General features: G+C 42.1%; 1 protein-coding gene and 1 long non-coding RNA gene across 3 annotated transcripts in view; both read right to left on the reverse strand.

Annotated features, from left to right (window-relative positions):
- Positions 1-250: 250 nt before the first annotated feature.
- Positions 251-2666, reverse strand: gas1a (growth arrest-specific 1a). Its single transcript, XM_061261076.1, has one exon. It carries the CDS (start codon positions 1947-1949, stop codon positions 1164-1166), a length of 786 nt encoding a protein of 261 aa, XP_061117060.1. The 5' UTR covers positions 1950-2666; the 3' UTR covers positions 251-1163.
- Positions 2667-4200: 1534 nt separating this feature from the next.
- LOC133141291 (uncharacterized) overlaps positions 4201-14069 on the reverse strand; it is a 71458-nt gene continuing 61589 nt past the window's right edge. Inside the window, exon 3 of one of the 2 annotated variants that reach the window (XR_009710070.1) lies at positions 4201-4272. This is a non-coding gene — a long non-coding RNA (uncharacterized LOC133141291). Of the gene's footprint in view, positions 4273-7151; positions 7306-14069 lie in introns of those variants that run through there. The other variant, XR_009710068.1, reaches the window with a different exon arrangement.

Genomic DNA, 14069 nt, shown 5'->3' on the forward strand with positions numbered 1-14069 from the left:
CCAAATGTCAGAGTTTATTCCTTCAGCAAACATCTCTATTTACAAGGTCAAGTGTAGCGGCACTCTAGGGTTCTTAAGAGCGTAATTATTTACATAAAGGTCTTAGAACACACAGTACTAGCTGTGGTTCAGAGGTCTGGAACACTATCGATAGTCTACTTAAAAGAAGAAGAAAACCAATAACAAACGAGAGGCAAATGAAAGGCAGTTCTTGGTTTAAAATGGACACAAATAACACGAAGTCATGAACGATTTTTACTATCAATCTCTTTTATGCCTTCCTTAAAAAATACACCATCGAGGCAGCTATACAGTAGATTTAGACATTTCTACACAGTGAATAATTCATCTTAGATATAATACAATTAAAAGATTCTCTGAAAATCTATATAATACACTGTACAATATTTTTAAAAAGAAAAAAAATACATACAACTAATTTCCCTTTAAAACTGGAATTCTCACGACTGAGCAATATATAGAAACTCCGGATGTGAACATAACCTTTGTAAATAAATTACTTTTAGATGCATTTGTCCCGTTATGTACAAGTGTAGGCTACTCGCAATGAATTCCAGCATTAAATAGACTTTGTGGAGATGCTGTATCAGTCATCCTGATAACGGCAACAACACTAAACACTAGTTAATTGTTGGCAGTGCACAGCTTTTTGTTTAAAACTAGCATTGTTCAATCCAAGGAACACAATAAAACGTGTGAATATGCATTATGGAACTTTAGAATAAACGGGATTTCTGTTAAACGCAAATGCTGGCAATTCAGACTACAACAAAGCGTGTGATAAGCTATTAACGTAGCATATGTTTTAAGGCAATAGTGTTACAAAGCTTAGGTATTTGGTAGCCGTTGTTACTTCACTTTTAGACCATTCACAGTCAGAATAAATACTGAAATCTACTGACCATAGAAATGGATAACCTCGACCAAAGTAGAAACTGAAAAAATTGCATAGATGAAATCACAGCGTATAAAACGGAACAACCTTCAGGAAAAAAACTCATTTTAAAAACTCAAGTGTCATGCAAAGACATGTATATACTCTTTGGAGTCGAAAGCATTCAACTGCTGTTGCGTGGCTGGTGACAAAGGTTTATAAAAGGCGCTTATCTGACAATAGTCCGGGTAGATGATTAGCTCGAAAATTAGAGAAGAGGCACGAGAACCAAAATGGATGCCACCACAGTCAAAACACACTGGGCTCTTACAAGCCGACCTGCGCTACCCACATTGGAATATCGTGGTGTTGTCTCGAACTCCTCGTAGTAATCGGGATCTTCTTCTGAATCCGAAAATCCACTACCATCATCGTAAGAGTCAAAACAAAGAGTTTTCATGCTTATTTTTATATATTCGCAGATGGTCCTTTCTGTTCCATCACAGACGCAAGTATCCAAGAGTTGTGCTTTTGGAATCGTGCGCAAATTTGCGATTACATTCCGACAGCTTTCCGTGCACCTTATCCCACTGAACAGTTTTCCACAATGAATTAAATAGTCTCGCATTGCACTGCTGCATTGTGAGTCACTCTCGCACTGGCGTCGGGCTTCTGTGCAGCCCATAGTGCTAGTCCTGGGCATACAAGGCTCGATGGCACGTTTTGTACTTCTGCAAATGGGATCCGTGTCACAGTCGCAGTCCTCCAAAGCTGGACCGTTTTTAGTTAGGTTGAGTTGCACGAGCGACGAGATGCAATGACTGGGACACGACTTTTTATCCCCGTGGATTACAGGTCCACATGCGTACTGATACTGTCCGTATGCGTAATAGCATTCTGGCTCGACTTGACACTTCATTATTGCCTGCCAGCATATTAGCCGACGGCCGTGCGAAGGCGAAGCAATTGAGATATAGCCAAAAAGTACCAGCATACAACCAAAAGGCCAGACCAATTGACGGAGGCACTGTACCAAGCCGGTAAATCTTGCCATTATGATGGCTACAAATACACGAGAAGAACTGTCAGATCAGAACATATGGATTCTATAAACCTTCCATATTTTGGTCACAGAAAATACATTTTTAAAGTAAAAATCCCACTTGCTGTATAAAAATTCTGAGATAAATACAGCCAGTTCTTGGATTAGCTACTCCCCTTACTCCGATGTGCAACCTGTTGTCGTTGGATAAACAAGATGGTTTATTTCGTTTTGGAGTTTCCTACGGTCTGTGCTCCTGTGAAACTTCTACACGTCACGTCAGTTGACTAATAGGCTCCAGAAACTCTGCTGTTGTCCATGAATTCTGACCGAAACAAAAAAAATGCAAAAAATAAATAAATAAAAGTAGTTATAAGCAGTCCTTATGGGGTTGGAAAACTCTGTATGTAGCTTGTCATATCCCTCTCTTCTGAGTTTTGGCTCAGTAGCCAGCCCCGTGTTGTAGACTACAGGCAAGCGGTTCCCCCACTGTTCTTGAGTTTGCGGTCCAAATCCAGCGGCTCCGTTCGTGCTCCTTCACTTCCAGCAAAGAAAACTACGACCTTTTCACGTCCGTTTTCGGGTTATCAAGAGCCGAACACTGAAGAAATATATTCGCACCATGCTCTAATCATCCTTCATTAGGTATGCATACGGACGCAAACAAATACGGCAGAAAACTGCATCGCTTCTTATACGCATACTGCCTCCTCCGTCTTCTCGCTCACTTGCTCTTCTTTACTCTAAGTCGAAGTTTAGCGGTCTCTCATTGGTTAGGGCAGTTGTTGTTGTAAATCTCTACGTCGACCATGGGCGGGGGTGGAGCGAAAAATCAGGAATCGGCAAAAAAGAAGCTGTAGGCTGCCATCCTGAATGAGGGACGCGGGATTTCGGTGGAGCAGAAAACATGATGCTTATTATCTATGTTCCGAAGCATTGCTTAGACTGAATACATGTTAACGTACAATAAATTAATTGCAAGTTATGTAGATAATATCAAATGCTCATTTTTTGGCTAACAACGTTTTAATTTTAGTTCTAAAAAAGTTGCGTGCGCAATGTCCGCTAGGGGCGCTCTGACGTTGCTTTCACAGTGCCAGAACCAGGAGGAGGACAAGTGCGGAGATTATGTTTTTTGATCTTTTGAACGTTGTAGAATTGTGCCCTGAAAGGTAGCTTTTGGAAAGTTGTTAAACTGTGTTGTGCACTGGCAGATCTTTAATCATGTCTACAGCTCAGTTTGTAGCAACAAACAAACCAAGTACAGACAGGACCATTGTTAGATAGATTAGACACTGTTTTGAACCACATAATAGTATTTTCCATGGATTAACTGTTAGGAAGACTGCATTTGGTTGCCCCCAACCAGGTTTAAAAAATGTTTTCTCATGTTTTATACATATTACATAATAGAGAATTTTAGGAGAAACCTCAAACAGCTATCGATATTGCTGTTCGCTCTCATGACGAGTGCCAACTTTTCTCAAGGCATCTGCGTAAAAATTCCCTTTAGAGTATAAAAAATGTAATCAATTTTCCATGTGTGTATGGGTTGTGGGAACATCCCCGGGCCACGGCTGTTGTTTGAATGCACTCTGTGTCGTCAGGGCCAAGAGCTCTCCGCAGACCGGGCAGTCGGACGCTCCGCGGCTGGGCTCCGCTCTTGGCACCTGGTCCACCAGATGTCCAGAGGGCTTTGTGCATTGTGAGGTTGGCTGTGAGCACAGATATCCAGCCTTGAAAAATCACTCACAACACTCCGCAGGCCCTTTTCTGTGGGCATGCCTGTTTTATTTAAAAGAGCAGGACTCACGCGCTTGACATAATGTTCCCCGATTAAGGTTTAATACAAGACATTGAGTTTTAATCCAGAAAATACGCGGTTGGATTTGGTTTGATGAAGGCGTGCGACAGCCAAACACTGCCGCTGGATTAAAACTTTCATTTTGGGAGTATATCTACATACATTTCAGTATATGTGTGCAAGTCTTTCATAGTTTAAACTCTTTTGCATCCTGTGTCTCTTTGGACATGTAATTTTCTCTCCCTGGATGAGCTGGTGGCCTGGAATGGAAATGTTGATTTCTCACAAATTAGAGGCTAAATTAACAGAGATGGACCTATATCAGGTGCCTGTCCCTACAACATCCTGTTCTCAGTCCTACCTCACCTCTTAAGTGGTCAGATTTTGTACACATCACACTAGAAAGTAAGAAGAGTGGCATGATTTTGCAAGCATTTTTTCTTTTCAATGGTACCCTTACCCTAAGTCTTGATGATCACAAAGAATGGAAGCATCATGGAAAATAAATGCCAGCAGTGCTTGTCCAAGATCCTGATTTTAAAAAGAAAGAAAAAAAATCGGAATTAAACTCATGTGTAAAACGATATAGCGCAAGCTCGCATATGAATGTGTTCCTCAGATTAGTTCCGACTCCAGAGACAGTGGATGAATGGGGAAAGGGCACAAAGGGGCTTGTGTTACTATGGAATTTATCTTTAAGCCAGCCTTTGAGCCAAGGCTAAAAACAATACACTCAATGTCAGTCAGGGATGGGCAAATTTGACATTGTTGGCAGTTTGCTGACATCACAGCAGACATTACGTGATGAATGCTGGGAAACCCTATCCTCCTGATGGGAGTCGGGTGGCATTGCCGAGGCAACCAGAACAAACAGACTGTGATTAACTGCTAAAAAATGAACTTCTTCTGTCGTCTTTGTTTGAAGTGCCAGTGTAGGATGGTACCACTGTGTGTGTGTGTGTGTTAGGTAAAGTGAATTTAATTGATTAATGATGAGAATGGGTTGAAAGGAAACATAATTTACCAGTGCAGCATTGAAGAGGAAACTACACTCAGTGATCACTTTATTAGGTAGACCTGTACACCAGTTTGTAAATGCAACTATTTCATCAGCAACTATTTAATATGGTAGCAACTAAATTCATAAAAGCATGCAGATTGTTGGTGCCAGACAGGGTGGTTTGAGTATCTCAGGAACTGCTGATCTCCTGGAATTTTTACATACAACAGTCTCTAGAGATTGCAGAGAATGGTTTGAAAACAAAAAACATCCAGTGAGCAGCAGTTCTGTGGGCAGAAATGGGATGTTAATTAGAGAGGTCAGAGGAGAAGGGCCAGACTGGTCAAAGCTGATAGGAAGGGGACAGTAATGTAAATTTGCTGACACATAGTTTTACAATGGCATTGTTAGCATATACATTTGGCTGGCTCAAGAATTATTGGCACCCTTAATAAAAATTGAGAAAAAAGGCTGCATAAAATATGTGCAAACACACAGGACAACTACATGATTCTATTTCAATACATTTACTCTTGTGTTCTTCTGAAAACCACAACTGCCAAAATGATTGGCACCCATAAAACGTATTGTAAATCAAATCAAATTAATCAAGGTGAAATCGGCAATACAATTTTACTTTAATTCAGTTAATCTCTGTCCATGGGAACTATATTGTGTTATTCCATCACTTCCTGTTTCACTGGAGTATAAAAAATGAGGTAACAAGCATGCAAAATCCGTTTGTCAACCGTCAGCATGGGAAAAGCCAAAAAACTGTCAACCCAGAAGAAATAGATGGTCATTGTAATGGGTACAAAAAATACATCCCACTTAACACTCAAGGGCAATAATAACAGGTATAAAAAGCATATGGAATGGTTGGAAACTTGACGAGTAGAGGATGCAAGTGCATATTATCCCCAGGTATGGCAAGGAAGATGCTGAGGAGGGCCATAAGTAACCCAAGGATCACAGTTTAAGAATTGCAGATTGGTTGTATCTCGGGGTCACCAGAAATACTATAAAACAGCACCTCCATACCAGCAAACTCTGGGTGGCAGAAAGACAGCCCTTACTGAGCACACTAAACAAAACCAAGCCTCTTGAGTTTGCCAAACCACATTGTAAGTATGACCAAAAGAGAGTACTATGGTCAGATGAGAACAAAACTGAATGTTTTGGCCATACACACCATCAACATCTGGTTGTCTCTGCTAGGATGCTGGGTCTTGGTTGTAGGTAGATTGTCCAATAGGACAAGTACTCCAAGCATAAATCACAATCCACACAGAAATGGTAAAGTAAAAACAACAGCCATGTTCTGCAATGGCCATGTCAGTCTCCAGACTTAGATCCCATGAAAAGCATGAGGTCTGAACTGAAGAGGGAGGTATCCCAAGAATATTAATGATTCTGAAAAGTTATGCCTGGAGGAATGCTTGGAAAAAATCCCTCCAAATGTGTTCTCTAATCTTATCAGAAATTAAAGGAAAAGACTCATGGCTGTCATCTTTGCCAGGGGTTAATACTTTTTTATACAAAAATTGTGCAACCTGTTTTTGGGAAAGATATTTTTTATCAGAAAAATGTAAGACTTTGGTTGATTCCATTAAATCATTGATAAACCACACTACTTTACGCATGTTGGAAAAGAAAACCTATGTCAAGAACTGTTTTATTCTTTTAATTTACAGCACTTCTTGTGCATATTTATTGAGATAAATAGAATATAATTCTGGAGCCCACTGCACATATACCCTTACTTTATATGAATCAGATTTTTTCCCCCAAGTTCATTAATGACTTTAACTCGGCTTGAACAATGCCTTTTGAAATATGTTTAAGTATACATACTTATGGCATTCCTGTATATATGTGTGTAGTGGAGTAGGTTGTCAGTACCAGCAAAGCATACTTCAGCTATCACCTGTCCATTCCCACTAGTTTAAAACTGAAAAAAGTAACACTTTTGTTAAGATTGGTAAAAAAATATATAACATAGCCTAAACTATTTTCCTTGGCAGTGCAAACATAGTTAATAGGTAAACCAGATGTGCAAAACAAAAGTGCTGCATGCCATTACTTTCATGGTGAAATGGAACGCAGTTGTGCTTTTAAAAAAAACATTTAGTGAAAAGACAATTGGCTTCTGTGAGGTTATATTTACCCATACCAAAGTGTTGAATGTATCATAGAGGAATTATGAGTGATAAAGATTTCATATGATCTGTTTATTCTCTAGTTGTCTTTAGTGAGAAAAGCCTTTCTGTTTTGTTCAGATAATTTGTTCTAAGGATGAGGATAGGTTTGATAAAAACATATATTTTTATTTTTACATTCTCTTTGTTTGAAGGAAACACATGTCACAACAGTAAAAAGCAAAGACACACACTTTGGAAGGATTGGCTCTTCTTGTTAACAGTTTTTGCAGGTTATGGGAAATCGCTGGGAAGGGAGGGGGGAGGGGTGGTCAGCATGGATTTTGTTGTTTAAAAAGGAAATATCCAAACACAGCAAATGAGCAAACAGAAGCAATCCATTTACATCACTTCCTCTCTGGGCTTCTGGAAGAGAGATGAGAGATGCAGGAACACGATAAGTTAATTGAAATGGAATTAACAAAGATTTTGGATTGATTTCCTTCCGATGTTTTTCTCATATCTGCATCTTGCATTCTTCCCTTCGGCCCACCCCACCCCCAAAGCTATTTATTTTGTTCTTGTTTTGTGTGTTAGGAATTCCAGTTTTACCACAAACTATATCTGCTAACGGCACATATACAGGGGCGGAAAGGAGCTTTCTGATCACACAACCTTGCTGGAGGGACTCCTGACACTTAACGTGTTTGGGCAGCACAAGGTGCTTGACTGGGACCTGAAAGGTTGGTGGTTCAATCTCCAGTGTCAGCGCAATGAGATGAGTGCAGCTGTTGGGTCCTTGAGTAAAGGCCCTTAACCCTATGTTGGACAAAATATAAGAATATAAGAATCAGCTACAAAACTGTAACTATGTTTGAAGTCACTCATCCGAACAGATCAATTTGGGGAGCCGAGTCCACTTTGACACATTCTCACCGGACACATGCAGGAACAAACAAAAAAATCCCACAACATATCATGTTCTCGTTGCTTCAGGCCTGTTGGTGCAGTGAGGTCTCTCACCTCTTTTCTGCATGATCGCTCTGAAGGCTTTCAGGAGGAATGACACAGACATGCAGAACGATGATGAGCACGTCTTTGTTCGCCTAGCCTCTGACTCTGTTATTCATGGCCTACAGCTGTCGAACAAGAACCTCCCTCTCCTCAGACCCTGTAACCAAAATCAGCTCCTCCTCTTCAAACCAACCCCAGATCACCTGGGGAGCTGCTTCAGGGGGCAAGGTTCACAAAGTCAGGGAAGACCCACTAAGGCACACATAGTCCGCACAACCCTCATGATATGCAAGGTTCAAACTACCCAGTAAACAACTGGTGAACAACTAGTCACACGCACCACAATATTTTACCATGAGGAGAATCTAATTTGGAAAATGTGGTCACCGGAGCAGTGTGAATGTGAACCCCAGGGATTTAAGATACAAGCCACTGCTAATACCCCGTCTCTAAAAGAAAACCATAAACCAGTGTGTTTCTGTGTTTGTCTATGAAGTGTGGAGACGAAGTACAGGGCTATAATAACGGGCCCTCTAATCTGAGCCTGGAAATGCCAGCCCCTCCGATCCAGATCCAAGTCATAATGGGCGCCAGATTTGGGCTGGGGGGGGGCAGTGAAATGACGCTGTTGAGACATTCCTTCATCAAAGCACTGTCGCCACTGGAGAACTCAGAGCGCAGGAGATACTGTGTCAGAGCCAGCATGATTACATTAGCTATGCAGGGCTGTTGTGTGTATTTTCTGCCCTTTCCAGCTTTCCCATCATCACCATTTCCCAATTTCTCATCAACACTTTACAAAGTAGCATTATAAAAAAAATAGGTACAAAAATGTGCCAATAAAGGTACAAGCATTTGTCAATGGGGTGAAATCCCACAACATAGGCCCCTAGCTAGCAATACATAGTCATTTATAGCTTTTTTGCTTGTAAAAGGTAGTTGTTAGTACCCACATTAGCTATTGTGCTATCAGGGTACATTTTGGAAATCTGTTCCTTAAAGAAGAAAAATGTCCCTCCATTGTACCTTTATTTCTGAGATATTGATATTGACATGATTACTTTCTTTTCCAGACAGTAGTGGGAGTAAACTATACATGAGAAATATTTTTGTCTTTATTCCCTTTTCTTGTGGAGTTTTGTGGAATATTGATGTTATGAATAGTCTTGTGTGTGCATATCTTATTCTGATTATTACATTAATCCTGATTCTTTCTTTCGATACAGTATGTAATAACAACGCTTGTAACAGAATGACCTTCAGAATACATAGAAAGCACAATTAGCAGTTCACACAAATGATTGTATCATTTGAGGTACATTAAATATGAGGAGAACGTAGCCAATTAATGGTGCTATTGCATAGTTGCATAGAAAAACAATACAGTAGCTTATATAAACAAATGCATTTATACATTTGAGTAATACAGCACACAGTTATAGACACTGCATTCTCAGAGAGAAAACGTTGTTCACAGGCAGTATTAAAATGTCCGGGATGGAAAAGACAGCGACTGTACAGCCACGATGCTGGAAAAGAGAATTACGAGGGATTTCGACACGTTTTAACTACTGGGGCAAAAACATTCTTTGAGCTTTTCCCAGATCAAGTCACGGACGTGTTTTCCACAGTTCTGGTGTCCTGAGGGTCATGCTATCAACTTTTCACGCTTGTCACTCTTTGTTAGGAGACAGCTGTGACCGTGTGCAGCAGCTGCTGTGCAGGCAGTGTGGCTCTACGGGGCCGATGAAGCTGTTAAAGTCATAACGCCAGGGATGTGTACGGCGGAGGAGGAGGGTGTACGCTACACCCAGGTCAGTTCGTTTTGTGGCTCTCACCTTTAAAAGGAATGTTAGATAGCACAAGTCTTACGTTACTTTTTCCCCTCAGTTCTATGAAACTTAAACCTCCAAACACTGAGGGCCAGTTTCACAGATGCAGATTAAGTAGGGACTAAGTTCTATTTTGTGTGCAGACTCTCAATACAAAACTCAAGCTTAATCTGTGTTTGAGAAACCCACAAAAATTGCTTAAATATTCAGAAACGTCAACACATTACTGGAGAGGAACCTTTTGGTCTTACCCTATCCCTGCTCTTTGGTGCAGGTATAAATCATGCTCCCAATTGTAAATGGTAAATGGTTGGCATTCATATAGCGCCTTTATCCAAAGTGCTGTACAATTGATGCTTCTCATTCACCCATTCATACACACACTTACACACACCGACGGCGATTGGCTGCCATGCAAGGCGCCGACCAGCTCGTCGGGAGCATTTTGGGGGTTAGGTGTCTTGCTCAGGGACACTTCTACACAGCCCGGGCAGGGGATCGAACCGGCAACCCTCCGACTGTCAGACGACTGCTCTTACTGCCTGAGCCATGTCGCCCCCAATTGTGAAGTCACTGGAAGGCGATGCCACATGCTTATCACCGTGGTGATACTGCGAAAGAGGAACGTGGGAGATGAGAAATAGAAGTCATTTTACATTCATCATGGCTTATCTCAGCAGCCCTCTCTGGGGTGGGGAGGTGGGAGGGAGAGAGGGTATCAGGCACAACATTTTCATGCCGCAGATACAGGGGGCCTGGAATGGCGGACATTTTGTGGTTTGTCGCCTCAAACAGCTGTTCTGGAGCGGGACAGGCAAGGATGACAACACTCCCCAGAGTTTGTGGGCGTGTGGGAGCCCCCGCTGTTAAACCGCCAGCTGCGTGAGTCCTGCCCTCATGACGGACGCGGGGGCAGAAAGGAGGGGCACATGAGGCCGTTCGAATCCTGTATGTGTTTACTCACCAGATAGTGGCACACCAGCTATTATAACACAAGTGCCTATTTATACAGGCCCGAGGCTCCTCCATACCTTCATACCACTGCAAATGGGCAAATACTGAGCACACATGGACATGCCAATGAAGACATAACCGGATATATGACCTAAATCCCCCCTGGACATTATTATTTATTAACATTTATTTAGGGTAAGTGGACTGAGCTTGTGTGCTCTTTTGCAGCCATGCCCTGTTAATACCCCCCACCCCCAAGTAGCCTAATCTGCATGTCTTTGGACATGTAGCAGAGAAAGAAGGAATCTAACAACACCCGGAACAAAATGAACAGCAGTAAATTCCAGTTCACGTCGTGGATGTGTGTGGTAACGCCTGCATGTCTTAAGTGGGTAAGCAGGTCCCCCATCCGATTTTGAATATCCTCTCCATCTGTGATAGTCAGTTCAGTGAAACTTCTGGATATACTATCATACAGTATGCTATGTTTTTAATCTCACATTTACAGAGGTCTCGTAAGGGTCAGATTTTAAAAGGCAACAGCATACTGAAATCTCAATCTCCTTCCATTTTTGAATGGAGAGAAGTAACAGCCATTTTGTTTCTTCCATTGATCACACATTTTGGCCTATGCTGTTAGACTAAGTTTAACTTCACATAATAGATTCTGCCACTGGTGTTAATAAGGCATTTACACATGTGCACACACACTGGGTGAAAATGATAGGAGAGGAAGAGTGAAAGAGGGAGAGACAGAAATAGTTAAAATAGTCAGTTTGGCCAGAATGGCTAGATGCAGCCAAATGTCAGCTAAACTCACTGGCAAATGCAGTTCTTTTTCTGCTTCATTAATTAATTTGAAGGGTTTGTTTTGGTTGAGCGAGTGAAAATATTCAAACCTGTTTCGAAACATAAACACACCTGTCAGGCCCACTCAAATGCCAGCCTGAGCCGTGAATGTAGTTCTGAGACCAGCCAGTGCTCTAGAAGCTCCCAGGAACAAAAACCCTGATTGGCAGTTTCTGTGGCCCAGAATCACCCAGTAACGAAAACCCTGATTGGCTGTTTCTGTGTTGCTCACACATTCTCCTGCCACACATGACAGCAGTAAGGGGGCCACAGTGTACTTCCTGTACTAATGCTGTCATATCTGTATAATTCTGATTGCACAGGTTTCACAGAGGCCTCCAGTGCCCCACTTCCAATTAAGGCCTGAGAACGTAAAAACAGAGAACTCAAACGAAACAAAACACCCCCAAATTGTTCAGACCCCCATTCAGCGCTTGGACAGCCTGCTACGGCAGCAGTAGGTTGTGGAGCGAGGGGAGAGGGGGGGGGGGGGGGGGGGGGCGTGGGGATTGGGGGGCAGGGAGAGCCATGCGAAACCTTGGCATGCTCCCCACGTTTGGCACGTCCTCAGAACTCCCGTCCTGTTATGAGGCCACTTCACACGAGAGTAAACTGTGTATTTTAAAAAGCCGCCATTGTGGGCCGAGCTCTGGCTTGGAGAGCTTGTTAGAATAACTAGATGACACAATGGTTTCTTTTTTAAATAAACAGATGTGGGTAGGTTGTTAAAACTTTGCCCTTTTTCCCCCGTGCGTGTGCGTGTGCGTGTGTGTGTGTGTGCACGTGTGTATGTGTGTGTGTGTTTCCCTCTCCTCTCTCTGGCTGAGAGCCGGTCTCGCTCGCCACAGCAGCTGTTGAGCACAAGCGACCCTCTGTGCGGCTGGGCGGCTGAGATGAGATGTGTCTGCTCGCCCTCTTAATCGCTCTCCGCACAGCGGCTCTCCGAGGACTTCGGCTCTCGAAGAGACGACATCACCTCACCTCCAGACCCCTCCCGCCCCACCTTCCCCCAACGGTACTCCCCAACCAAGCACATATCCAGGGTGGCCTCTTAGTAAAGCAATGGAACATTCTGGAAAAAAACATGCCAGATAAAGTAAGCTATATATTTTGCCTCTGACCAAAAGAAAACATAGTGTGTTGAGATTCCTCGGCTACACATTTATGTGTATTTTTCTAATTCCACTCATCATTTGTGAACATGTTTTTGCCCAGAGGGAGAAATAAATTAACGGTATTCTACACTATGCAAAATAAGTGAGAAAAAGTTAAATAAAACAGTTAACTCTGAAACAGTCACGCTTTATAAGCATCTGTATCTAGCGTTTCTGCAGTCTGTTTTTCATTAAATAAACCAAGTTTTATTATGTTATGATTTTAATATTAACAAAGCAGCTCTTACATCTCTTCAGTGGGTAACGCTGATCATGGATTGGACCAATCAGAGGGGCCAAACGCACAGCTTTGGGTGTGTCTGAATAAGGCTGGTTAAGATGGGTATGCACGGGTGTTATGGGTGCAAATATAGCCCTGTGCATTCCAAAGAGCCTGGCAGTTGTTAACATAATCTAAGCTGTCCTACGCTGGCAATAGACATGCATCGGTGGAGGCACGGTCCTGTAAGAATAAAAACTGTTATTTTTCAAGCCATACATTTCCCACAATTCTGATTTGTGGGCTTGTAATTTGGGGAGAGAAGAAGTGTTTGGTGGGATGTTGTTTTTGTATGAACCAGGAGACGTTTCTAAAAGGTTTTTCCTGGACTCCCGTGTGATTCTGTAAAGCTGCTAAACACAAGTGGGGAGAAATAGAGCTAAGGAAAAACAACTGCGAGTGATAGCACAGCGTAATAATGTTGTACACTCTCCAAAAAAATGGTTCCAAGAGGAACCCTGCGATTCCATAGGAGAACCCTATCCAGTTCAAGGGTTCTTTATCAGGCAAAATTGTTCTTTGACTGGGAGCTTTCGCACTTCACACATATGATAGAGGCTTCCAAACTAAAAAGACATAAGCCAAAGAATATTTTTTTCTGATGGTGTAGATTGACAATGGGACCAGTTTAATAGTGTATGGACATGCATCTCTGCTGTTAACAATGTGAAATGACACACTGGTCTGCCCTGCCGTAGGTCGACCAAAACATTGTGCGTGACCGTAGACGTGAGGTCAACCTGCAAACCGTGGTGATATTGTACGGAAAGGGCCAGTGATCTAACCAAGACTCAAAGGGTAAGCATTGTAAAGACGAATGGTTTTAGCTCAGACAGAGGTATTAACAGTGAAAAATGATACAATGAAAACAGTCCTTAGGCAGGCCAAGGTAAAAGCCTGTATTTGCCAAAGAACCTGACAGATACTGAGGGAAGCTACATAAAATCCAGAATTTTTTGTGGTTGTATATTGAGGTTTTGGATTGATTGATTAGATTTTTTTTTTTTCAAGCAAGACTGTATGCGTGTCTTCGCCATGAGATAACTGAAACTCAGCGTTTTGCTAATAAGCATAACAGTATGTCAAAAGTGATACCTCTTGCCTCAG

Source organism: Conger conger, chromosome 11 (genome assembly GCF_963514075.1).
Source record: "Conger conger chromosome 11, fConCon1.1, whole genome shotgun sequence".
NCBI lineage: Eukaryota > Metazoa > Chordata > Actinopteri > Anguilliformes > Congridae > Conger > Conger conger.